At 39.1% G+C, this 26,026-nt stretch overlaps 1 protein-coding gene across 1 annotated transcript in view; it reads left to right on the forward strand.

Moving 5' to 3' along the window:
- The window catches only part of FLVCR1 (feline leukemia virus subgroup C cellular receptor 1), a 32,650-nt gene extending 7,241 nt beyond the window's left edge, over positions 1-25,409 (forward strand). Inside the window, exons 3-10 of the mRNA XM_011929394.1 lie at positions 6,165-6,305; positions 11,881-11,948; positions 13,816-13,919; positions 16,103-16,213; positions 16,708-16,813; positions 17,362-17,473; positions 23,544-23,611; positions 23,773-25,409. Coding sequence (XP_011784784.1) covers positions 6,165-6,305; positions 11,881-11,948; positions 13,816-13,919; positions 16,103-16,213; positions 16,708-16,813; positions 17,362-17,473; positions 23,544-23,611; positions 23,773-23,847 — 785 coding nt within the window. The 3' untranslated portion in view covers positions 23,848-25,409. The remainder of the gene's footprint in view (positions 1-6,164; positions 6,306-11,880; positions 11,949-13,815; positions 13,920-16,102; positions 16,214-16,707; positions 16,814-17,361; positions 17,474-23,543; positions 23,612-23,772) is intronic.
- The last annotated feature ends 617 nt before the right edge of the window (positions 25,410-26,026 follow it).

The raw sequence follows: 26,026 nt of genomic DNA on the forward strand, positions 1-26,026 counted from the left end.
TACAGGCGCATGGCACCATGCCTGGCTAATTTTTGTATTTTTAGTAGAGACAGGGTTTCACCATGTTGGCCAGGCTGATCTCAAACTTCTGACCTCAGGTGATCCGCCCGCCTTGGCCTCCCAAAGTGCTGGGATTACAGGCCTGAGCCACCAAGCCCGGCCTTTTTTTGTGTGTTTTCGGTAGAGACGGGATTTCACCATGTTGGCCAGTCTGGTCTCGAGCTCCTGACCTCAAACGATCCGCCTGCCTCAACCTCCCAAAGTGCTGGGATTACTGGTGTGAGCCACTGCACCCAGCCAAAATTCTCTTTCTTTTGATTGCTTTTGTGTCTTCACATAAATTCCAGTTTTCCTTTTTTTTTTTAATCCTCTTCAATTGCTTGTCTCAGAAAGAAGTGAGAAAGTAAGAGATTGCATGTAAGATATCACAAAATCATACATGTGATGTGTGTATGTTTAAACTACTACAAATATAAGATTTGTACTTGTTGAAGGAGGGAGACCAAGAATGTTATTATAATAATAGGTATGACTATTGGCATATTACCCTTTGTTATTTGAGAAATTAAAAGAGAGCTAATTATGTACTTGACTAATTATGTACTCATGGCCTACAGGTAGAGAATGGAAATAGAAATTAGGGGAAAATAATGGGAAAAATGCCTTTAAAAAAAGGCTCTTGGTCAATTTTTGCTTGGAGGACTCTAATTTTAATTTTATGATCAAAACATTATAAAAGCAAGATAATATATAGTTGTGATATGAAAGTCTTAAGTTGAAAATTGTGACATTTAAATAGAACATGTACTTGTTTTCCTCGTTCCCAAATATTTGCTGTTGAGCAAACTTTGGATTATTTAAAAAATCCATACCAAACAAAGTTCCTTAATTACTAAAAGGTGATTTTACTTCTCTCTAAATTCTACCCATAGTTACTTTGGAAGTCCCACCAAATTCTTACAAAATAATTTAATTTTGTTAAGGTTTTTCAGCAATGTGACATGTACTAAATTGATACTCAGCAGTCTACTTAAAATGTTGTCTCAAAGGTTCATGCCATGTAATTCTGTTCCTCTCCCTCATGGAGCTTATATTGAGTATAATCCATCTAGTGTTTCCAGGAATTAACCCAAGTATTCCACTGAATTTCACACTAATATATTCCTATTAGGAGAACTCTATTATAGCCTCAAATATTTGGTTTGTTGGTATGTATCAAACATGTTTAGAGGCTTACTACATGCTGTGTATCATTTAATCCTCATGACTCCATGAGGAAGGTACCAATATTATTCCCATTTTATAGACGAGGAAACTGAGACACAGAATTTAGTTAAATCTAATTTGTCCAAGGTCATAGTAAACACTGAAGGTCAGATTTAAGCCTAGACAATTTAACTCCATATATAAAAGTTACAGATAAAAATATATCATTTTAATTTTTACTGAGCCTATTTTTTGTTCGAATTCAGATTCTTGCATAAGCGGTAATGCTGTTGTATTTAAAAGCTGCTTTTGTGCAGCAGAGCAGTAAACTATGTCATTTAACTCATGTGTCAGTTAAAATACTTTCCTGTCAGGCCAGGCGTGGTGGCTCACGCCTGTAATCCCAGCACTTTGGGAGGCCGAGGCGGGTGGATCACGAGGTCAGGAGATCGAGACCATCCTGGCTGACATGGTGAAACCCCGTCTCTACTAAGAAAAATACAAAAAACTAGCCGGGCGAGATGGCGGGCACCTGTAGTCCCAGCTACTCGGGAGGCTGAGGCAGGAGAATGGCCTGAACCCAGGAGGCGGAGCTTGCAGTGAGCCGAGATCACGCCACTGCCCTCCAGCCTGGGCGACAGAGTGAGACTCTGTCCCCTTCCCCCCCCCAAAAAAAAAACAAATAAACTTTATTTTATTTTATTTTGAGACAGAGTTTAGCTCTTGTTGCCCTGGCTGGAGTGCAGTGACGCGATCTCGGCTCACCGCAACCTCCGCCTCCCGGATTCAAGCCATTCTGCCTCAGCCTCCTGAGTAGCTGGAATTACAGGAGTGCGCCACCACACATGGCTAATTTTGTGTTTTTAGTAGAGACAGGGTTTCTCCATGTTGATCAGGCTAGTCTCAAACTCCTGACCTCAGGTGATCCGCCTGTCTCGGCCTCCCAAAGTGCTGGGATTATAGGCGTGAGCCACCATGCCCAGCCCGGCTGCATACTTTTAACAGAAATACATTTAACTTAATCTGTAAGAATTTCAAGCTCCTGAGGCAGTCTCTGGTTTTTTTAAATAAATATTCGTCCAAAAAGACAATATATTTTGTGTTGCACTTGATAATTACAGAATTATTTTACATATATTGTATCATGTAATCTTCATAACAGCTTGTTATTGTTATTTACATTTTATGGATGAGAAAGCTGTAAAGGCAAGAGACAGGGATTTACTTCCTCAAAGTCATACAGTGAGCTGAGGCAAAGCCAGGATTCAAACATTTATTTGTCTTTTAATAACCTAATATATGTAATATATGCCTGAATCACACAGGGACAAATAATGAAATTTAAAACATGTTAAAATATGATTTTAAGAAGTAAAAGTGGCCCTAAACAGCAGTAGATTTACAACATATTCATCACAGGAGGAAAAGTTTGAATGTGGTGCTCGAGAATATTTTGGCTACTTTATAAGACTAATGCCAGAAGTGGAGAATAACTGCTTCAAATAATCAATTGTTTTATTGGTGCAAATTTTTGGTTGGGAGAAGACAATAGAAAGCTATTATTTTTCTGTTTCAAAGGAGAAAGAAGAAGCCATATTTCATCCTTTAAAAGTAGCAGCTAGGCGTAAACAAGGTCATAGATCCGTGGCTTTTTGTTTCTCTTGCTTCAAGTAGACTTAAGTTCGACTTTCCTACACGTAGCTGGTAAATACAGGCTTGATTTTTGCTGAAAGATAGTTTGACTTCCTGAAACTAAAAGATAACTCTTGTATTCAAAAAAAATAAGTGTAGTGGATTTAAAGACTGGTAAGAAGTATTTTCTTTTCTTTTCATTTTTGAGACACAGTTTCACTCTGTCGACCAGCCTGGAGTGCGGTGGTGCGACCTCAGCTCACAGCAACCTCCGCCTCCTGGGTTCAAGCGATTCTCCTGCCTCAGCCTCCCAAGTAGCTAAGATTAAGGTGCCCACTACCCCTGGCTAATTTTTGTGTTTTAAGTAGAGACAGGTTTTTTGCCATGTTGGCCAGGCTGGTCTCCAACTCCTGACCTCAGGTGATTCGCCCGCCTCAGACCACCCAAAGTGCTGGAATTACAGGCATGAGCCACTGCGCCCAGCCAGAAGTCAGAAGTATTTTCATTTTTGCATTTCAGTTCAGATTTGAGCCATTTAGATTTATTTTGCCATGGTAAATAAAAAAGTAAGAGACTTAAGATTCATTAAGTACCCATGACTACCTAGTAAGCGTAGTTTTTACTTTCTGAACCTTCGTTTTATAACTATGTGAGTTCTGCATTACCAATCTTAGTAAAAAGAGATATTTCCTATCTGATTAGGATACAAAGAGACTCAGGAAAGGACAACAGACATCCTAACAGTACAAGATCAGATAGAATGAAAGGAAGAGGAGGATTTGCAACTTAAACCTTTTATGTGTACCAGCCTTCCAATGTAAGGATATTAAAAAGTACATATTTATGAGTTGTATCTCCACTTTAATTAGTTGTGAGATCTGTAAAAATAGAAGTGTATTTTAGTTTAGTAAGTTTTAGTTATATCACAGTTAATGTGTTGGTCAGCAATGAACTGTAATTTAAAAAATTTTTAGCAGCAAACAGGAAAATTAGAGAATTATAGTATTTCATGGAAATTTTAAGGGTCATTTCTTACTTTCCCAGTGATTGTTTCTCCCTGGTTGGTTTTCAAAAGCATTTGGGGAGTCTTGTGTTTAAAACAGTTTCTTTGGCTTCATCCTGGAGTTTCTGATTCATTGAGCCTTGGGTAGAATCTCAAAATCTTTATTATTTTTAAATTTCCAAATGATTCCAGTTGATAGGTCCATCAGATCTAACCCTCTTTCAAACTACAAAGTAGGTCTTCCTTGTTGGAAGAAAGAAATAGCCAATTAAAAAAAAAAGAAATCCTAATTTCTATTAAAAAAATGTTTTTTCTTACCGTCTGGCTGAGGATGGCAGAAAAATCCTAATTTCTAAAAAAAATCCCTAAACAATATTATTTTCTGAATCCATTTACCTTCTTTTTTCTTTCTGTTTCTTTTTTTGTTTTGTTTTGTTTTTTGAGACAGTCTCACTCCGTTGCCCAGGCTGGAGTGCAGTGGCACAATCTTGGCTTACTGCAACCTCCGCCTCCTGGGTTCAAGCAATTCCTGCCTCAGCCTCCTGAGTAGCTGGGACTACAGGCATGTGCCACCATTAATGCCTGGCTAATTTTTGTATTTTTTTGTAGAGATGGGGTTTCACCATGTTGGCCAGGCTGGTCTCGAACTCCTGACCTCAAATGATCCACCTTGGCCTCCCAAAGTGCTGGGATTACAAGTGTGAGCCACTGTGCTGGCCTTCTTTTTTCTTTTTGAATTTACCCTGTTTCATCAATCCTGAGGTATGCTTTTTTCATGAAATCTCTGAAATCAAGATGCCTTTAATAATCAGTGGCATCTAACATTTGTGGTAATTGAGACATGGTTATGTGAAAATCTTCTATTGATACCTGGTAAGATCATTGACTGCAAGCATTAGAGTATTTTAGATTCAATGAAGTACAGTATTTTCCTTCTATTGTAGTTAACAATTTTGAGACACTTTAAAGTCTGGAGTCAATACAAAGACTAGATTTTAATTTCTGCTGTACCATATTTTAGCAGTTCAGCCCTTCTGTAAATAGTTTTTTGTGTTTTTTTGTTTGTTTTTTACAGACAAGGTCTTGCTTTATCACCTAGGTTAGAGTGTAGTGATATGATGATCCCAGCTCACTGCACCCTTTACTCCTGGGCTCAATGAAGCGATACTGAAGCAATCCTCTCACTTCAGCCTCACAAGTAGCTAGGATTACAGGTGCATGCTGCCATGCCTAGCTAGTTTAAACAGTTTTTTTCTAGCAACAGTCTTGTTCATGTTCAAGTGATGCTTCCACTTTGACCTCCCAAAGGGAGCACCATGCCTGGCCTATGAATTAGTCTTGACTTCTTGTTAGCCTAATCCTAAAGAAATCTCTCTCTAGCCATCTTTTGTGGAAAGCTGGTTGATCCTTTCCTGCACAGCTAAAAGGTGGTCTCTAGACGTCTACCTGGGATGGCTGTGAAATTTCTAACTAGAAATGGACAGTGCTAAAACTTACAGTATCAGACACCATATACTACACTTTTATGTCTCTTAGCTCTACCCCTGTCCTTTCCGTATGCAACTCAAGTGAGTTAGCAAGACCTAGCTCTGCTTCCATGAATCCACCTGAAGTTTTTCAATCCCAGAGGTGCAATTGGATCAGATGATAAACTTTATATCAAATTTCAGAAGAAAATGGTTACTAACTCAAGTCCTTTAGAAGTTCCATAGTATATTGGCTTCCTCATATCTGATTTTTTATTTCTCTCTTCTATTTTCCTTTTTTTTTTTTGAGAGAGAGGGTCCTGCTCTGTTGCCCAGGCTGGAGTGCAATGGCGCAATCACAGCGCACTGCAGCCTTGACCTCCCAGGCTCAAGGGTTCTTCCCGCTTCAGCCTCCCAAAGAGCTGGGATTACAGGCATGAGCCACTGTGCCCAGCCTTCATGTTTATCTCTAATTACGAATTGAACTGAATTTAAAAGTAGAGTTGTTGAATATTTGATGTAGTAAAAATTACTCTTTCTTAGGTAAATAGAATAATCAGTCAGCAAGGTTGTGGCATGTTATTGATGGTTTTGCAGTTCATTATGTGAAATTGGCCATATCTCTGAGTTTTAGTCAGTTTCAGAGAACTGAGATGACAGTGTTAAACTATTCTTCACTTAGAAATCAGTGAAAATGAAAACCCTCACCATAAAAAACTTATACTACCTCTTTAAACTTAGACTGTGTTCTGTCTGCTCACTAAGGAAGATACATGTAATTAATTACTTATTGTAATATATAACAACATATTGTACATATATTAAATATACATAATCCTTTTTATGTATATTCTCAGCCTTCAAAGAAAAACCTCGGTATCCACCAAGTCAGGCTCAAGCAGCTCTTCAAGACAGTCCCCCTGAAGAGTACTCCTATAAGAAATCAATAAGAAACCTGTTTAAAAACATTGCTTTTGTCCTTCTGTTGATCACTTATGGTAAGTGGTGGAACTTGCTTTAATGTCTGTGTGAGCCTTTCAACGTTGTGAATTCTTTTCATTTAACCTAGTGGTTTGAACTTCAATGAGATTGGCCTATTAACTCTATAGCATAATCATGAATTTAAGTTTTAAACTAAAAGCAGAAAATCCAGGATGCATCTTCTTACATGTTTTTAAAAATAATAATTTTTAAAAAGTAGTTTTTGGCCAGGCATGATGGCTCATGCTGGTAATTCCAGCACTCGGGTTGGCCGAGGTGTGTGGATCACTTGATGTCAGGAGTTTGGGACCAGCCTGGTGAACACGGTGAAACCCCATCTCTACTAAAAATACAAAAATTAGCTGGGCGTGATGGCTCACACCTGTAATCCCAGCTACTCGGGTGGCTGAGGCAGGATAATCGCTTGAACCTAGAAGGCAGAGGTTACAGTGAGCCAAGATTGCGCCACTGCACTCCAGCCTGGGCAATAGAATGAGACTATCTCAAAAAAAAAAGAAAGAAAGAAAAGTAGTTCTCAAATAGAGAAACCCAGTCTTCTTTTGTGAGTTCTCATGGAGTGTTTTAGGCCATTTGTGAACTATAGTTGTACTGGTGTAAGCATGTGGGAAATGCTATCAGCAATACCTTTCTTTGACACTGCAAGCTGGCATCTGTTTTGACTTCTCAGTCAAAACTAGACATTAAGGAACTCACCTTAACCCGTTCTGACATCTAAGAAAATTCTCTCTCTCCAGATCTTTCAGGATAGCTGACAGGTATTCATCCTGACACTGTAGGTTTGACTGCAGACACCAACACACTTGATTTTCTTCAGAGTTTTCTGGCAGTTCATTCTTTGTTTCTTGTGTTAACACCATTTATGTGAACACCAGCACTCCCTATTTCTGTCTTACTTGCCTCCAGAAATCATTCACTGCTATTCTCTGTTTCACATATTTTGGGGATACAAACCCTGGTACATAAATGTTTTACAAATTATAGCAGATTAAGTCCTGACCTAAACTATTTTTACCAGGATTAGTTCTTTTTTTTTTTTTTAAGTAGAAATTACTCATCACCAAAGTTGAACATTTAATCTAATAAATTCCTATATACCTATGTCCTGTGTATGCCATCACCCAGCTTCAACAGTTATCAACATTTTGCCATTCTTGCTTCATCTATTTCCTCCATTTTTTTCCTGGAATGTATTTTTTTGAGACGGAGTTTCACTCTTGTTGCCCAGACTGGAGTGCTGTGGTGTGATCTCAGCTCATCGTATCCTCCACCTCCCAGGTTCAAGCAATTCTCCTGCCTCAGCCTCTCGAGTAGCTGGGATTACAGGTGCCCGCACCACACCTGGCTAATTTTTCATATTTTTAGTAGAGATGGGGTTTCACCATGTTGGCCAGGCTGGTCTCAAACACTTGACCTCAGGTGATCTGCCCGCCTTGGCCTCCGAAAGCACCGGGATTACAGGCATGAGCCACCATGCCCAGCTTTTCCTGGAATATTTTAAAGCAAATCCCAGATGCCGTATCATCTCATCCTTATATATTAATACTTTTGCATGACATAGTTCGTTTTCTTAATTTTGCTGGTTACCTCCTTGTTTAGGTTAAACCTAAAAATCCTAATTAGATACAGAAAAAATATAGTGGCTTATTGTTAAATAGTAGAGCAAATTAATTTCTTTTGCCTGTCATTTAAGGTGGCTTTTTTCTTTTTTTTTTTTTTTTGAGACAGAGTCTCACTCTGTCGCTCAGGCTGGAGGACAGTGGCGCAATCTTGGCTCACTGCAACCTCTACCTCTCAAGTTCAAGCAATTCTCCTGCCTCAGCCTCCCTAGTAGCTGAGATTACAGGGGCATGCCACCATGCCTGGCTAATTTTTGTATTTTTAGTAGAGGCGGGGTTTCACCATGTTGACCAGGCTGGTCTCAAACACCTGACCTCATGATCTGTCCACCTTTGCCTCCCAAAATGCTGGGATTACAAGTGTGAGCCACCACATCTGGCCTGGCTTTTTGTTATCACTCTTTTATCACTCACTTTCCCAATACAAAATTCTCTTTCAGCCACACTTATAACCAACCCCCTGTCACAGACATACACAAGCACACACACACAGACACATCTCCACATGCATATACACTGTTAATTCTAGTCTCTGTAATTTTGTGCCAATATTTCTTTTACCGGAAATGTGCTTCTTTTTTCTGTAAGCAATCCTGCAAGAGCTAGCTTAATCTTTGCCTCACTTATTGTTCATTTTGGTGTTCATTCTTTTATTTATTTATTCCATCAGTAGCTATCAAATACCAACTACATGTATAGTAGTGCTCTAGATGTTTTGTGGCTAGAAAGAGGCATGATATATGATTTCTGTCCGTAGGAAATTGATCATCTAACTGGGGAGATAATATAAACGTCTGAAAAGTAAGCAACATTATAGTTGGTATTTATCAAAAGGATAACAACACAAGATAAGTTGTATGGCAAGTGCATGCTAAAGGCCTTCATTGAGACCTATCATTGAGAAAGGATAAATGAAGGGAAGGGCCTAGGGATGGCAGGGAGAGTCTCACAGAAGGGAGCGGTTCAGCTGGGCCTTGAAGAGGTTGGATTTTAATAGACAAAGGGGAGGAAGAAAATAGCACCAGCGAGGGTGTTAGATTGTGCCTTCAGTGAACACTCAGTTATCTGTGGAGTTTTGGTGTCTTTGTACCACATTGCTTAATACTTACTGGGGCTGGGCACAGTGGCTCATGCCTGTAATCCTAACACTTTGGGAGGCCAAGGTGGTTGGATCACTTGAGGCCAGTTCAAGACCAGCCTGGCGAACATGGCAAAACCCCGTGTCTACTGAAAATACAAAAATTAGCTGGGCATGGTGGCACACACCTGTAATTCCAGCTACTCGGGAGGCTGAGGCAGGAGAATCACTTGAACCCAGGAGGCAGAGGTTGCAGTAAGCCGAGATCAAGCCACTGCACTCCAGCCTGGGTGACGGATCAAGACTCCATCTGAGAAAAAAACAAAAAACCAAAAACCTTGATTATACATAAATGATTAAGTTAATTGCAGTATCGGTTTTGTTGGTTTCTCACTCTGTCACCCAGGCTGGAGTGCAGTGGCGTGATCTTGGCTCACTGCAACCTCCACTTCCCGGGTTCAAGCGGTTCTTTTGCCTCAGCTTCCTGAGTAGCTGGCACTACAGGCAAGTGCCACCACACTTGGCTAATTTTTGTGTTTTTAGTAGAGATGGGGTTTTGCCATGTTAGCCAGGTTGGTCTCGAATTCCTGACCTCAGGCATCATCTAGGTATTAAGCCTAGCATCCATTAGCTATTATTCCTGATGCTCTTCCTCCCCCAAACCTGAAATGTCCCAATGTTTGTTGTTTCCACTCTCACGCACCACGTGTCCATCATTCCACTCCCACTTATAAGTGAGAATGTGTTGTATTTGGTTTTCTATTATTGCCTTAGTTTGCTGAGAATAACTGCTTCCAGCTCCATCCATGTCTCTGCAAAGGACATGATCTCATTTCTTTTTTTTTTTTGAGACAGAGTTTCACTCTTATTGCCCAGGCTGGAGTGCACACAATCACGCCTCACTGCAACCTCCGCCCCCCAGGTTCAGGTGATTCTCCTGCCTCAGCCTCCCGAGTAGCTGGGATTACAGGCATGTGCCAACATGTCCGGCTAATTTTTGTATTTTTAGTAGAGACAGGGTTTCACCATGGTGGTCAGGCTGGTCTCGAACTCCTGATCTCAGGTGATCCACCTGCCTCAGCCTCCCAAAGTGTCAGGATTACAGGCATGAGCCACCGCACCTGGCCTGATCTCATTTCTTTTTGGCTGTATAGTATTCCATGGTGTAAACATACTACGTTTTCTTTATCCAGTCTATTATTGATGGGCATTTGGGTTGATTCCATGTCCTTGCTATTGTGAATAGTGCTGCAGTAAACATATATGTGCATATATCTTTATAACAGAATGATATATGTTCCTTTGGGTATATACCCAGTAATGGGATTGATGGGTCAAATGGTATTTCTGCTTCTTTATCTTGGGAATTGTCACACTGTCTTCTACAGTGGTTGAATTAATTTATACTCCTTCCAGCAGTGTAAAAGTGTTCTTTTTTCTCCACAGCCTTGCCAGCATCTGTTGTTTCTTGACATTTTAATAATCGCCATTCTGACTGGCATGAAATGGTATCTCATTGTGGTTTTGATTTGCATTTCTGTAATTACCAGTGATGCTGAGTTTTTTTTCATGTTTGGCCACATGAATGTCTTTTGACAAGTGTTTGTTCATGTCCTTTGCCCACTTTTTAATGAGGTTGTCTTTTTCTTGTAAATTTAAATTCCTGTAGACTCTGGATATTAGACCTTTGTCAGATGGATAAATTACAAAAATTTTCTCCCATTCTGTAAGTCATCTGTTCACTCTGATGATAGTTTTTGTTTTGTTTTGTTTTGTTTTTTGCTGTGCAGAGGCTCTTCAGTTTAATTAGGTGCCAACAAATGAACTTTCTGAACCTGATAAAGCTTATCTACAAAGACCCTATAGCAAGTATTATACTAAAGGCAAATGTTAGAGCCATTCTCCTTAAGAATTAATAAGAAGTATCCTTAAGGATATTTACTGTCATCACTTCCGTTCAACATCTAACTGGAGGTACTGGCTGGCTCAATAACACAAGAAAAAAGAAATAAAAGGCATATGAAACAGAAAACAGATGTTATTGCTCTTACTATAATTATGCATATCAGAGGTCAGCAAACCATGACCCATGAGCCAAATCTGGCCATTGCTTGTTTTTATATTAAAGTTTTGTTTGTCTACATATTGTCTATAGCTGCTTTTGAACTACTAGGGCAGAGTTGAGTAGTTACATTAGTTACATTAGAGACCATATGTCCTACAAAGCTAACAAAGGTTTGCTACCTGGTGCTTTACAGAAAATGTTTGGTGATCATCCATCTATTAAAATAATATGAAAGAACCTAGAGACAGCTGTTAAAACTAGTAAGAATGAGTTAGCAAAGTTACTAAATAGCTGACAATGTGAAAATATCAATTGCATTCCTATGTATTTATAAGTATTGTATTCCTATGAAAGATATCTTTTATAATAGCAACTAAAACTATAAAGATATCTTAGAATAAATATACCAAAAGAACTTCATAGAGAAAATTATAAAACATTGAAAGGTATAAAAGGAGACCCACATCCTAGGCAATGTGGCAAAACCTCATCTCTACAAAAAATACAAAAATTATCCAGACACGGTGGCCTGTGCCTCTAGTCCCAGCTATTTGTGGGGCTGAAGTAGGAGAATCGTTTGAGCCCAGGAGATCAAGGATGCAGTGAGCTGTGTTTGTGCTGCTGCACTCCAGCCTGGGCGACAGAGCGAGACTCCGTCTCAGAAAAAAAAAAAAAAAGAAAAGAAAAGAAATATATTTCCACAATTGTCACATAATATTCCACGTCACTTCATGAACTGGTAAATGACACACTTTTAGTATTCTCTTTATTATTGTAGATATCATGATTTAACATCATCTTTATTATTGTAGGTATCATGACTGGTGCCTTTTATTCAGTCTCAACATTATTAAATCAAATGATATTGACACATTATGAGGTAAGCTTCTGCTTGTGTCAGATTGCATGCCTGGCCAAGAATTTTTCTTTAGCAATATAACTGTCGTTAGCGGGATCATGAAATTAAGGATTATGACATTGTTGCTATCAAATATTTACATTTGTTTTAATTGAGAATATATTTGTTAAAAAATGAAATTTCCACAACTTTAGAGATCTGATTGGCTTTGATTATCGATTCCTTTATTGGACAGCATCCCATCTAAAGATTTAGAAAGGTACTGATGAGCTGAGCAGAGGAGATGGGCTTTATAGACAGAAAAAGACTGAAGAAAGCAGAAACAAGGAGCAAAGAGCAGATTCGTTGTTACAAAGTTACTTTCCTTATAGGATTAAAACAAAGGGGACTGGGCCCCATCTGACAGGTTGCTTATGTATCTCTCTTTTTTTGGAAAAGTGGCCCATTTTAAAGTTAAGTTTGATTATGTGGCACCTAGCACTAGTGACACTGTTCTGTGTGGTCTGGTCTGTGGGAGCTCACTCCAAAACAATGGCCTCCTATCATTTTAATTTAACATATTTAATCCAGTTTATAAAACACACAGTATGGCCAGGCGCGGTGGCTCACACCTGTAAACCCAGCACTTTGGGAGGCCGAGGAGGATCACCTGAGGTCGGAAGTTTGAGACCAGCCTGACCAACATGGAGAAACCCTGTCTCTACTAAAAATACAAAATTAGCTGGGCATGGTGGCGCATGCCTGTAATCCCAGCTATTCGGGAGGCTGAGTCAGGAGAAATGCTTGAGCCTGGGAGGTGGAGGTGGCGGTGAGCCGAGATCGTGCCATTGCATTCCAGCTTGGGCAATAAGAGCGAATCCCTGTCTCAAAAAAAACAAAAAACATGCCAGACGCCGTGGCCCACACCTGTAATCCCAGCCAAGATAGCACCACTGCACTCCAGCCTAGCGACAGAGTGAGACTCCATCTCAAAAAAACAAACAAAAAAAACCACACAATATGGAAAGCAGAAGTTACTATCCCTGTGACGATACCTAAGTTTATTTTTAGGAAATAATATGATTGGTTATATGTAAAAAGACAAAACATTTTAAGGGAACTCAGCATAAATATAGATAAATAAATATCAAGTTCCGATTGATGTGTCTTTGCTTTTGAAAGGGTAAAGCAGTTGTACTATGTAAAAGCTATCGATTAACCTCCTTTTTAGACATCTATACAGTGTCATACCTTGCTTAGTGACAGGGATACCTTCTGAGAAATTCACTAGGCAGTTTCATTGTTGTGAATATAATACAGTGTACTTCATTGCTGTGTGAGTATAATACAGTGTAGTAGGCAAACCTGATGGTGTAGCCTACTACATACCTAGGCTGTGTGGTATAGCCTGTTGCTCCTAGGTTACAAACCTGTATAGCATGTTACTTTACTGAATATTGTAGGCAGTTGTAATACAATGGTAAGTATTGTATATCTAAATATATCTAAACAGAGAAGGTAGAATAAAAATATGGTATTATAATCTTACGGGATCACTACTGTATATATGAGTCAGTGTTGACCTAGATGTCATTATGGAACACATGACTATCTATACTTAAGAATCCTCACAAAAATCATAGTACTTCTAACCATAGAGGATTAAGGAAAATTTTCCTTTTTTATTTCTTCCATTATTTTAGGCTTCTTTTCTGGTTTTAAAATGTAATGCTTATGTATATTCTTTACCTGGCCTCCCCTCCCACCCTAACACATGTGCTAAATCTTCCTACTGTGTGCTTAGTTTTATCTAATTATTTTCATTGACTATGAAAAGGTGGGGGAATGTGAAGAGTCTGAATTAGTTAATCCATTTATTTGATCAACTTCTGATGCAAATTGTTTTCAGGGAGAAGAAGTCAATGCTGGAAGGATTGGGCTAACACTAGTAGTAGCTGGAATGGTGGGCTCTATTCTTTGTGGCTTATGGCTGGATTATACCAAAACATACAAGTAAGTGAAAGTAAATACATGTATGGTGTGTAACCAAAGGTATTTTGATTTTAAAAGACAATTTGCTTTTTATTTTAAGAAATTTAAAACATATTACTACTTAGATATGGATTCTAAACACTAGTAGGTTCTGTTCACTTAAGTGTTTCAATACTCTGTGTATTGTATTATTTTATTGGTCACATTTATTTCAATTTTGAGAACCTGGATACCTTATGAACCCCTTCTTTCTAACAATACTTATACCTACCACTTCAGAAGGAATTATTTCTATTCTAAAAAGAGCCATTTCTGAGAAATATTTGACTTTTGATAGACTTTGTCTTTTTTTTTTTTTTCGATGTGGGGTCTCACTCTGTCACCCAGGCTAGAGTGCAGTGGTACCATCTTGGCTCACTGCAGCTTCTGCTTTCCAGGCTCAAGTGATTCTCCTGCCTCAGCCTCCTCAGTAGCTGTGACCACAGGTGTGCAGCACCACACTCAGCTAATTTTTTAACTTTTTGGAGACAGGGTTTCACCATGTTGCCCAGACTGGTTTTGAAATCCTGAGGTCAGGCAGTCCACCCACCTCAGCCTCCCAAAGTGCTGGGATTACAGGCAGGAGCTACCATGCCCGGCCTATCTTGTTCTTTTCTTATGTTGTGGGCTTAAATACAAAAACAAAAAAGTAATTCTTTACGATAAAAAATTATCGTTGAGCATAAGGCTTTATTTTGCTAAGAACTTTTTGGCTAAAGTACCCCCAGACTATAGTACCAGTTAACTGTAATATAATGCATAATGTGAAAGTGCTGGCTTGATAAAATGTCTTACGCCTGTAATCCCAGCACTTTGGGAGGCCAAGGTGGGTAGACTGCTTAAGGCCAGGAGTTGGAGACCAGCTTGGGCAACATGGTGAAACTCCATCTCTACTGAAAATACAAAAAGTAGCTGAGTGTGGTGGTGAGCACCTGTAATAACAGCTACTCAGGAGGCTAAGGAAGGAGAATTGCTTGAACCCAGGAGGCAGAGGTTGCAGTGAGCTGAGATAGCATGCCACTGGACTCCAGTCTGGGTGACAGAGCAAGACACTGTCTAAAAAAAAAAAAAAAAGAAAGCAAGAATATATTCTGTTAATTGTACATTATATGGAGCCACCAAAATGCTAATACCAAAGAAAATAAATTATACCAACTGGGAGACTAAGAAAGGGTTTCAGAGGCAGCATATTTTGCTCTGGGAGTTAAAAGAATCACCACATTTTTTAACAGGCCAAAACTTCCCCCTGTACTTGGAAATGAATGAATGAAACTATTAATGAATAAATGAATGAAATATGGAACTGTGTCCCGTGCACCTTTCAAGGCTCAAGATATATTTGATATTATTAGTCTAAACCCTACCAAAAATATCTCTAATCTTGAAATTCTCCAAGATAATTTTTCCATAATTTAAGATAACACTTACCTTAGCTTTAGTTAGCATTATTGTAAACTGATAGCTTAGAGTGAAACCTACTTGATTTATAGATGAAGGAAGCATATGTAAAGGATTAAATTCCTTAAGTTTTTCATCCATTATACATTTAGAAAACTTGATAGGCATAGACGTGTGTTCTTTGCCACTGTGTCTTTCTTCTCAGGGTAACTGCCATTCATTTGCCAAACTCCTGTTGTGTGCATCTCTCTTAGATGACAATTATGGCAAGCAGTATGTGATCCCTGTTGTTAATATGTTTGTAGTCTAAATGGAGCAAATAAGGCATTCACATGTGAAAAGTTAAATAATAGAACAAACTAAAATGGATGTCATCAGTTTTATAGTACCAAAATGACAAAGGAATTTGGAAGAAAGAGCCTTATAAGCTGGTGTGGTTACAGAAGGCGTTTGGAAGAGGTAGAATTTGATCTGAATCTTGAAATGTGAATAGGGAACTATCCCATTTGGTGGCATAAAAATGATTTTATTCATAAAAAAGTATCCCCATCTGAGCATTCGATATGGTGTGGTTTTGTTTCCTGATGCTGCTGAATCTTAAATTAAAAATGCTTTAAAATTTATGCTTTGGTGGATACATTTTCCATAGACAAGAAGGGGTGAAATTTGAAAAACAAAGATTCATTCCTGAACAGATAAGAGTGATGATTTTTATATGTCTAGGAGAATTAGACAAAATACTAACAACTTTGTTGTTTTTGTTTTAGACAGACTACTCTGATAGTTTATATTTTGTCTTTTATTGGAATGGTTATCTTTACTTTCACATTGGACCTTGGATACATTATCATCGTATTTGTTACTGGAGGGGTGCTTGGGTAAGTATCAGATGTGTTTAGGAGGAGTGATAGCATGCTGTTATAATTCTGAAGTGTTATTACTCTGGTCTCTAATTTTTTAAGTTCATCCAAAGGTTCTTCAATATTTTAAACTTTAAGGATTCATTCTGTGCATATAAACGTGTAATTCTTAAGAACTATTAAAATTCTTTAAAATTGGTTTTTGGTATACCATAGGTTAAAAAAATGGATAAGCCTTACTTAATCTGTGTAACTTTATTTGGTTACAAAGACAGTTGGCTTATAAAACTGGAAGTAAATTTTTCTCAGAAAAAAATTTGGTATTAGTTGCTTCCGGTTCTGTAACCTTGAGCTGATTGGTCAATAATAATAGTTCCTTACTTTGACATAGCAACTTCAAAATATTCACTTATTTGGTCATTAGAATAAGCCTAAGATGCAAAATGATTACATCAGTATGTGATTGTGACCTTCTGATAATTCTTTCTGTAATTCTGGATTTATTTTCCTAGCTTCTTCATGACTGGTTACCTCCCTTTGGGTTTTGAATTTGCTGTTGAAATCACTTACCCTGAATCTGAAGGTACTTCATCTGGTCTTCTTAATGCTTCTGCACAGGTAAACCTCTGATTTATCTAAACCTGAGATGATTATTATACCAGATATTCTAGTGAGTAATGAGTTTGACCATGGTTTTATTTGTTGTTGTTGTTGTTGTTTTGTTTTTTGGAAACAGGGTCTTGCTCTGCTACCCAAGCTGGAGTGCAGTAGTGCAGTCATGGCTCACTGCAGCTTCAAACTCCTAGGCTCAAGCAATCCTCCCTCCTCTGCCTCCAGAGTATTTGGGATGACAGGTGCACACCAGCATGCCCAGCTAAATGTTTTTTGTTATTTTTTGTAGAGAGGGGGTTCGCCTTGTTGTCCAGCCTGGTCTCGGACTCCTGGGCTCAAGCAATTCGCCTACCTCAACCTCCCAAAGTGCTAGGATTACAGGTGTGAGCCACTGTGCCCAGCCTGACCATGGTTTTTGTTTAATAATTCAACTTTTCAATGAATGTTTCTAGAAAACAAATCATATACACAATAAGTTAAGTTCTGGTGAAAACTTTGTACTTGTTTTAAATAAGTCAACTTAATAACAAATTATTTTTCTTATTGTATTTTAGATATTTGGAATTTTGTTCACATTGGCTCAAGGAAAGCTCACATCAGACTATGATCCTAAGGCAGGAAACATTTTTCTCTGTGTCTGGATGTTTATAGGCATCATTTTAACAGGTAAATTAGGGCGTTTGCCTGGTAAAAGGACTTGTGTCATGTGTTAATTTTCATGTATATTGCTTCTCAATAGCTTGGCAGAACTCAAGGGGAAAAAATGAGGTAAAAAACAGGACATTATATGTTTTCTTCTAAGGACATGAATCTATTACTTCATTTTGCAGATTTCAAATTCAATACAGTTACTCTGCATAGCAAGCAAAACTGTTGTAAAAAGAGTAGTAAAGGCCGGGTGCGTTGGCTCATGCCTATAATCCCAGCACTTTGGGAGACAGAGGCGGGCAGATTACTTGAGGTGAGGTGTTTGAGACCAGCCTGGCCAACATGGCAAAACCCCATCTCTACTAAAATTTGCCAGGTGTGGTAGCGTGCACCTGTAGTCCCAGCTACTTGGGAGGCTGAGGCAGGAAAATCGCTTGAACCCAGGAGGCAGAGGTTGCAGTGAGTCAGGATCACGCCATTGCACTCTAGCCTGGGCAACAGCAAGACTCTGTCTCAAGAAAAAGAGTAGTAAAGACCCGGAGTTGGGAAGACCTGGCCTCAAATTGCGATTCTGCTGCTCACTGGGAGTGTGACTTTAGCAGGTTGCTTAACCTCTCACATCCTCCTTTCCTCATTTATATAATAGAGTGTTAAAGCCTCCTTTATAGGGTTACCGTGAGGATTAATTGAAACGGTTCATGAAAAGTTCCTAGTGTCTGGCACCTGGGAGGTGCCTAACACGTGTTTCTACTGTTACAATGTGGTAGAGGTGGTAAGCAGTCAAGTGGTAGTGGTGGAAATAGTATGTGGAATCCTTAGCTAGTGCTTATACTTCTTAGGTATAGTCATCATAGACATGGGAAGGAAAGAAAATAGTGCTCAATCTCCAGAGAAAGAGAATGTCAAAGAATTTTTATCCATAGTTTGCCCATGCACGTGGGTATACAATAGATTTGGAAGCAAGACTTATGTTCAGAAGTATTTCCAGGTGCATGTTGGCTTGTAGTATTATTTTACTTTGTGAATTTCCTTCTGTATCCCTTTACCATCGTGAGGGACAGAAGCTTTGGATATTCAGGAGAGATTATAGTCAGCCCTTTGTGTATCCCGTGGGTTCTTCATCTGTGGATTCAACTGTGGATTGAAATTAATTGGAAAAAAATGAATGGTTGCATCTGCACTGAACATGTACAGATTTTTAAAATGTCATCATTCCCTAAACATTATAGTATAACAACTATTTACATTGTATTTGATATTAGTAATCTAGAGATGGTTTAAGTATGTAGGAGGATGTGTGTACATTATATATAAATACTACCCAGGGGTGTCCAATCTTTTGCCTTCTCTGGACCACATTGGAACAAGAATTATCTTGGGCCACACATGAACTACTCTAATACTAATGATAGCTAATGAACTAAAAAAAAAAATTGCAAAATATCTCATAATGTTTTTAAAAAATTTATGAGTTTGTGTTGGGCCGCATTTAAAACTGTCCTGGGCCACATATGGCCTGCAGACCACAGATTGAACAAGCTTATACTACACCATTTCATATAAAGGAATTGAGCATTCATGGATTTTGGTATCTGAGGCGGGGTCTTGGAATCAGTCCCTTGCAGATACCAAGAGAGATTGTGCTGCTTTGATCTGGTTATAACTTAGTTGGAGGACAGAATCTATCAGAAAGATGTGAATCAGAATTTCTTCTACTGTTTGTTGGATACCTGATCATTCTTTGTGAAACCTTCAATATGAAATCTCACCAGTGATAAAGATTTTGGATATACACAACTACCTAAGGTTGCTCACTCATTATTGTATGAATGATAGGAACCTGAGCATTCATTCATTAAGCTAAAAGAAAGTGAGTGCAGTCTGTTTCCTCAAAGAAAAGCATCTTATCACAAGGGAGTTTTTCCCCCATCCAATTAGTAAAATAAAACATACAAAACTGTGAAATATGTAATATATTAACAATATATTAAATAAATATGTAATATTTAACTATTGTTCTTTCATAAGTAATTCCATGTTGGTTCTTAATTTCTAGGCAAGTACTATATCTTATCTAAGACTATTACTATTGGCTGGACGTGTTGGCTCACGCTTATATTCCCAGCAATTTGGGAGGCTGAGACAGGCGGATCATTTGAGGTCAGGAGTTCGAGACCAGCCTGACCAACGTAGTGAAACCTCGTGTCTACTAAAAATACAAAAAAATTCAACCAGGTGTGGGGGCACACACCTGTAATCTCAGCTACCTGGGAGGCTGAGGCAGAAGATTTGGTTGAACCTGGGAGGCGGAGGTTGCAGTGAGTGAAGATCACACCACTGCACTCCAGCCTGCGCAACAAAGGCGAGACTCTGTCTCAAAAAAAAGTATTATTGTTATACCAAAGAAGGGAGCAGTTTTGTAATCCCCTTTCAAATTACAAGAGATTCATTAATTCTAATTCAAACAATCAAGTCTTGAAAATTAAGAAGTGAGAATAAATCTTTAAAATTAGTTTTACATTGATGCTTTTACCATCTCAAATGCTAATTAATTTCTCTCATATGTTGAGTATTTTACTACAGAGCTTTGTTATTATTGTATCTGTTATGGTCGTCTGTGATAGTGATCTTTGGTGTTACTATTGTAATTGGGGACATCATGAACTACACCCATAAAAGACGGTGAACTTCATAAAGGTTTTGTGTGTTCTGACTGCTCCACTGACCAGCCATTCCCGTATCTCTTTTCCCCTTGTTGGGCTTCCCTATTCTCTGAAGCACAACAATATTGACATCAGGGTCCTGATTAATATCCCTGAATTAATACCCCTACAATGGCCTCTAAATGTTTAAGCGAAAGGAAGAATAGTAAATCTTAAATCAGAAGCTAAAAATGATTAAGCTTAGTGAGGAAGTCATGTCAAAAGCCCAGAGAGCCCAAAAGCTAGGCCTTTTGCACCAAACAATTAGCCAAGTTGCTAATGCAAAGGAAAAATTCTTAAGGGAAATTAAGAATGCTACTCCATTGAACACACAAATGATAAAGCACAACATCCTTACTGATATGGAGAAAGTTTGAGTGGTCTTGTTAGAAGATCATACCAGCCACAACATCCCCGGAAACCAAAGCCTAATCTAGAGCAAGGCCCTAACTGTCCAATTCTTTGAAAGCTGAAAGAGGTGAGAAAGTTGCAGAAGAAAAGCTGGAAGCTAGCAGAGGTCAGTTCATGAGGTAAGGAAAGAAGTTGTCTTCATAACATAAAAGTGTAAGGCGAAGCAGCAAGTGCTGATGTAGATGCTGAAATAAATTATCCAGAAGATCTAGCTAAGATTGTTGATGAAGGTGGCTACAATAAACAACAAATTTTCCATGTAGATGAAACAGGCTTATATTGGAAGAAGATGCCTTCTAGGACTGCCATAGCTATAGAGGAGGAATCAATGTCTGGCTTCAAAGGACAAGCTGACTCTCCTGTGAGGAGTTGATGCAGCTGGTGACTTTAAATTGAAACTAATGCTTGTTGACCATTCTGAAAATCCTAGGGCCCTTAAGAATTAGGCTAAATTTGCTCTGCCTAAGCTCTATCAATGGAACAATGAACCTGAAACCTGTAGTTGATAGTACATCTGTTAATAGCATGGTTTGCTGAATATTTTAAACCCATTGTTGAAGCCTGCTACTCAGAAAAACATTCCTTTCAAAATAGTACTGCTCTTTGACGAATTCACCTGTTTACCCAAGAGCTCTGATGAAGATGTACAAGGAGATCAATGTTGTTTTCATGCCTGGAAATACAGCATCCCTTCTGCAGCCCATGGATCAAGGAGTAGTTTCAACTTTCAAGTCTTGTTCTTTAAGAAATACATTTCAAAAGGCTGTAGCTGCCAGAAATAATTATTCCTCTCTTGGATCTGGGCAAAGTAAATTGAGAACTTTCTGGAAAGGATGCACCGTCCTAGATGCCGTTAAGAACATTCTTGATTCATGGGAGGAGGTCAAACTATCAACATTAACAGGAGTTTGGAGGAAGTTAATTCCATTCTCATGGATGATTTTTAGGGGTTCAAGACTTCAGTGGAGGAAGTAGCTGCAGATGTGGTGGGAATAACAAGAGAACTGGAATTGGAAGTGGAATATGAAGAGGTAACTGAATTGCTGCATCTCATGGTAAAACTTGAACAAATGAAGGGTTGCTTCTTATGGATAAGCAAAGAAAGTGTTTTCTTGAGTTGGAATCTACTAGTAAAGATGCTGTAAATGTTGAAATGACAACAAAGGATTTAGAATATTATCTAAACTTAAGTTGATGAAGCAGTGGCAGGTTTGAGAAAATTGACTCCTATTTTGAGGAAGTTTTGTGGGTAAAATATTATCAAAAAAGTATTGCACACAGAGAGATCTTTCGTGAAAGGAAGAGTTGATTAATATGGCAAACTTCGTCACTGTCTTACTTTAAGAAATTGTCACAGCCACTCCCACCTTTTAGCAACCACCACCCTGATCTGTCAGCAGCCATCACCATCAAGGCAAGACCCTCCACCAGCAAAAAGAGAACTTGCAGAAGGCTTGGGTGATAATTAGCATTTTTTAGCAGTAAAGTGTTTTTTGTTTTGTTTTGTTTTAGATGGAGTTTCGCTCTTGTTGCCCAGGCCGGAGTGGAATAGTGCCATCCCAGCTCACTGCAACCTCTGCCTCCTGGGTTCAAGTGATTCTCCTGCCTCAGCCTCCTGAATAGCTGGGATTACAGATGCCCACCACCATACCGGCTAATTTTTGTATTTTTAGTAGAGATGGGGGTTTCACTATGTTGATTAGGCTGGTCTCGAACTCCTGACCTCAGGTGATCCTCCTGCCTTGGCCTCCCAAAGTGCTAGGATTACAGGCATGAGCCACCGTGCCTGGCCAGTGAAGTGTTTTTAAATTAAGGCATGTAGATTGATTATTTTTAAGACATAATGCTATTGCAAACTTTAAATAGACTACAGTATAGTATAAACATAACTTTTTATGCACTGGAAAACCAAAAAATTTGTGCAGTTTCGTGATCTCGGCTCACTGCAAACTGCATCTCCCAGGTTCAAGTGATTCTCCTGCCTCAGCCTCCCTAGTTGCTGGGACTACAGGCACATGCCGCCATGTCCAGCTAACTTTTTGTTTTTAGTAGAGATGGGGTTTCACTCTCCTGACCTTGTGATCCACCCACCTCGGCCTCCCAGTGCTGGGATTACAGGCGTGAGCCACCGTGCCCAGCAATATTCACTCTTTTGTGGTGATCTGGAGCTGAACCCACAATATCTCTGAGATACACCTGCATTCCCTTCTGCCTAGAATGTCTTCCTCTCCTCTTGTCTGCTTGACAAGTTATTACTCAGTTTTTTCCAGTATCAAATATGTCTTCTCTGGAAAACCTCTAATTTCCTTTGGCTGACATAGACTTTTTTGCTCCCACTTCCCCACCATACCTTGCAATTATCATACACTGTTATACTTGTTTACATGTCAAAGTTTCCCTAGATTGGAGAGTCCTTTCAAAAAAAGAATTACTTTTTATTTTTGTATCATTGGTTGCTAGCATTCCCGTGTTTGTTCAATAATGAATGACTTACTAATTGTTAGCAACTTTAGAGAGGTACTATTATTTTTCAGGCTATTGGGATGCTATTAAATATCATGACACTACAGTGTATTAAATTTGACAATACCAAGAAAGACTTTGAGCTGCTTTTAAAAAAAAATCTCCGGCCGGGCGCGGTGGCTCAAGCCTGTAATCCCAGCACTTTGGGAGGCCGAGGCGGGTGGATCACGAGGTCAGGAGATCAAGACCATCCTGGCTAACATGGTGAAACCCCGTCTCTACTAAAAATACAAAAAAATAGCCGGGCGTGGTGGCGGGCGCCTGTAGTCCCAGCTACTCGGAGGCTGAGGCGGGAGAATGGCGTGAACCCGGGAGGCGGAGCTTGCAGTGAGCCGAGATCGCGCCACTGCACTCCAGCCTGGGCGACACAGCAAGACTCCGTCTCAAAAAAAAAAAAAAAAAAACTTCACATAACAGTTTGTAGTAACTCCATTGATGCCTCTCTGTTTCAGCATTAATCAAGTCGGATCTGCGAAGACACAACATAAATATGGGAATTACAAATGTTGATGTTAAAGCTGTAAGTAATGAATATTTTTATGATTATACTGTTGAGAAATATGTATAGAATAAATGTAAAACCATGTTTTTTTTTAGCTATTTTTCCCCTGAGTCAACTGTTGTGTTATAATAGGATATGCCAGATGCTATACATTTTTAATCTTCTGATTATTTTTATAGGTACCAGCTGACAGTCCCACAGACCAAGAATCAAAAACGGTTATGTTGTCCACGCAGTCAGAATCAGCAATTTGAAGAGAAAGGAAAAGTTACTATCCTGTAGTAATTGGGGACAATGTGATCATCCTTGGAGAGATATATGAGCACCAAGACTGGGTTTGTATGTGGTGGGGGAATAGACACACTTACTTGAAAATTACCATATGAACTCTAAATGCGTAATTATTATTTTGCTTAATTGTTAATTTAAGGGAAATTTTCTTAAAATTCTTCTGTTTACATCATGTTAACACTATTGTTTTATCTAATCAGTATCCAGTTTTTAGTCTTATATTGTATCTGAAAGTAAGCTTCTTGACATTTGCTTTTTAAAAGTCGATGTTTTTCTTTTTTGTAGAAAATGGAAGCTTAGAAGACTTTTTAAAGTGATAATATGGGGTGTTCAGTCCCCATAAGATATAATTGTTCATGCAGTTTATATATTAAAATATCCAGTGGAACTAAATGTACAATATATTCCTAATTGGCTGCCTTTTCACTGTGCTGACCAACTGTTCAAGCCACTTCATATGAGTACAACATACCAACATGACACTACTCACCCACAAAGGACAGCATTGGGATCAGGCTTTCAGATGACCTCTACGATTTTTCCCATTTATTGTACTCGTGTTACAAAGTACTTCTTAACACATGCAGTCAATGGCTACAAAAACTATTCTGTGTACAGATTCTACCCAGACTTTGGTATTAGAATTATGTTCTCATTAAGGAGCCTGGTTATAGGCTCGTTCTGTCTTGAGTTCTTTTCTGTGCTGCCTTTCTATCATGGATAAATGCTAACACTGTATTTTTTCATTCCAACTTGAGGTAGTTTTGTACCCATTGCCTTTTTTTTATTTTAAACTTGCTTCTTTTTTTTTTTCCTGATGTGTAACTTTCTAGTAAGACAATTTCATCATATATGTTACTGGCTATGTCATAATTTCTTGTATCACATCCTATATTTTGCTTTGAAGATTCCTGAAATAAGGAAATCTGTAATAACTTCAGATAGCCTACATGTCTGCATTTAGTGGAGATCTCTTGAATGCTGTTTGAATTCTGCAGTATCATTTTTATGACCATTCTTCTTTGAGGAATACTATTCCCAGGTACATGCTCCATCAGTGTGCCAGGGAGTGGATTCTTTTCTTCACTGCAGCGTCATCACACTATTGGAGTTGTCTGCTCTTTTACATGCTCAGGTAGGGAAAATAGGACCAAATATATTTCCACAGTGCCTACCACTGTGTCATGTTTACAGTGAGAGGTTAAGTATTGTTGATGTCCTGACTCTGAGCTCATGGGGAGTATCTTTATAGTAATGACATTTGATCAGCCATAGAATTTACATTATGTTCATATGCACCCAAAAAAGCTAGTCAGGTAATGAATACCCTTGAAGTGAATAGCAGTTTTGATTTAGGCAGTGTGTTAGGCCATCCTTGCATTGCTATAAAGAAATACTTGGGCCAGGCGTGGTGGCTCACGCGTATAATCCCAGCACTTTGGGAGACCGAAGTGGGTGGATCACCTGAGGTCAGGAGTTCAAGACCAGCCTGGCCAACATGGTAAAACCCCATCTCTACTAAAAATACAAAAATTAGCCTGGCACAGTGGCAGGTGCCTGTAATCCCAGCTGCTCTGGAGGCTGAGGCAGGAGAATCACTTGAATGCAGGTGGCAGAGGTTGCAGTGAGCTGAAATCACGCCACTGCACTCCAGCCTGGGAGATAAAGTGAGACTGTCTCAAATAAATAAATAATACCTGAGGTTGAGCACGAGCACGATGGCTTACACCTATAATCCCAGCACTTTGGGAGGCTGAGGTGGGTGGATTACTTGAGGTCAGGAGTTGAAGACCAGTCTGGCCAACGTGGTGAAACCCCATCGCTACCAAAAATACACACACACGCACACAAATTAGCCGGGCATGGTGGCACACGCCTGTAGTCCCACCTTCTTGGGAAGCTGAGGCATGAGAATTGCCTGAACCTGGAAGGCGGAGGCCACAGTGAGCTGGGATTGCACCTCTGCATTCCAGCCTGGGTGACAGAGCAAGACTCTGTTTCAGGAAAAAAAGAACAGAAATACTTTAGACTGTGTAATTTACAAATAAAAAAGGTTTAAGTGGCTTACGGTTCTGCAGGCTGTGTAAGCATGGCACCAGTGTCTGCTCGGCTTCTGGGGAGCCCTCAGGGAGATTTACTCAT

The sequence above is a fragment of the Colobus angolensis genome, unplaced genomic scaffold (assembly GCF_000951035.1).
Source record: "Colobus angolensis palliatus isolate OR3802 unplaced genomic scaffold, Cang.pa_1.0 Scaffold81, whole genome shotgun sequence".
In the NCBI taxonomy this organism is placed as follows: domain Eukaryota; kingdom Metazoa; phylum Chordata; class Mammalia; order Primates; family Cercopithecidae; genus Colobus; species Colobus angolensis.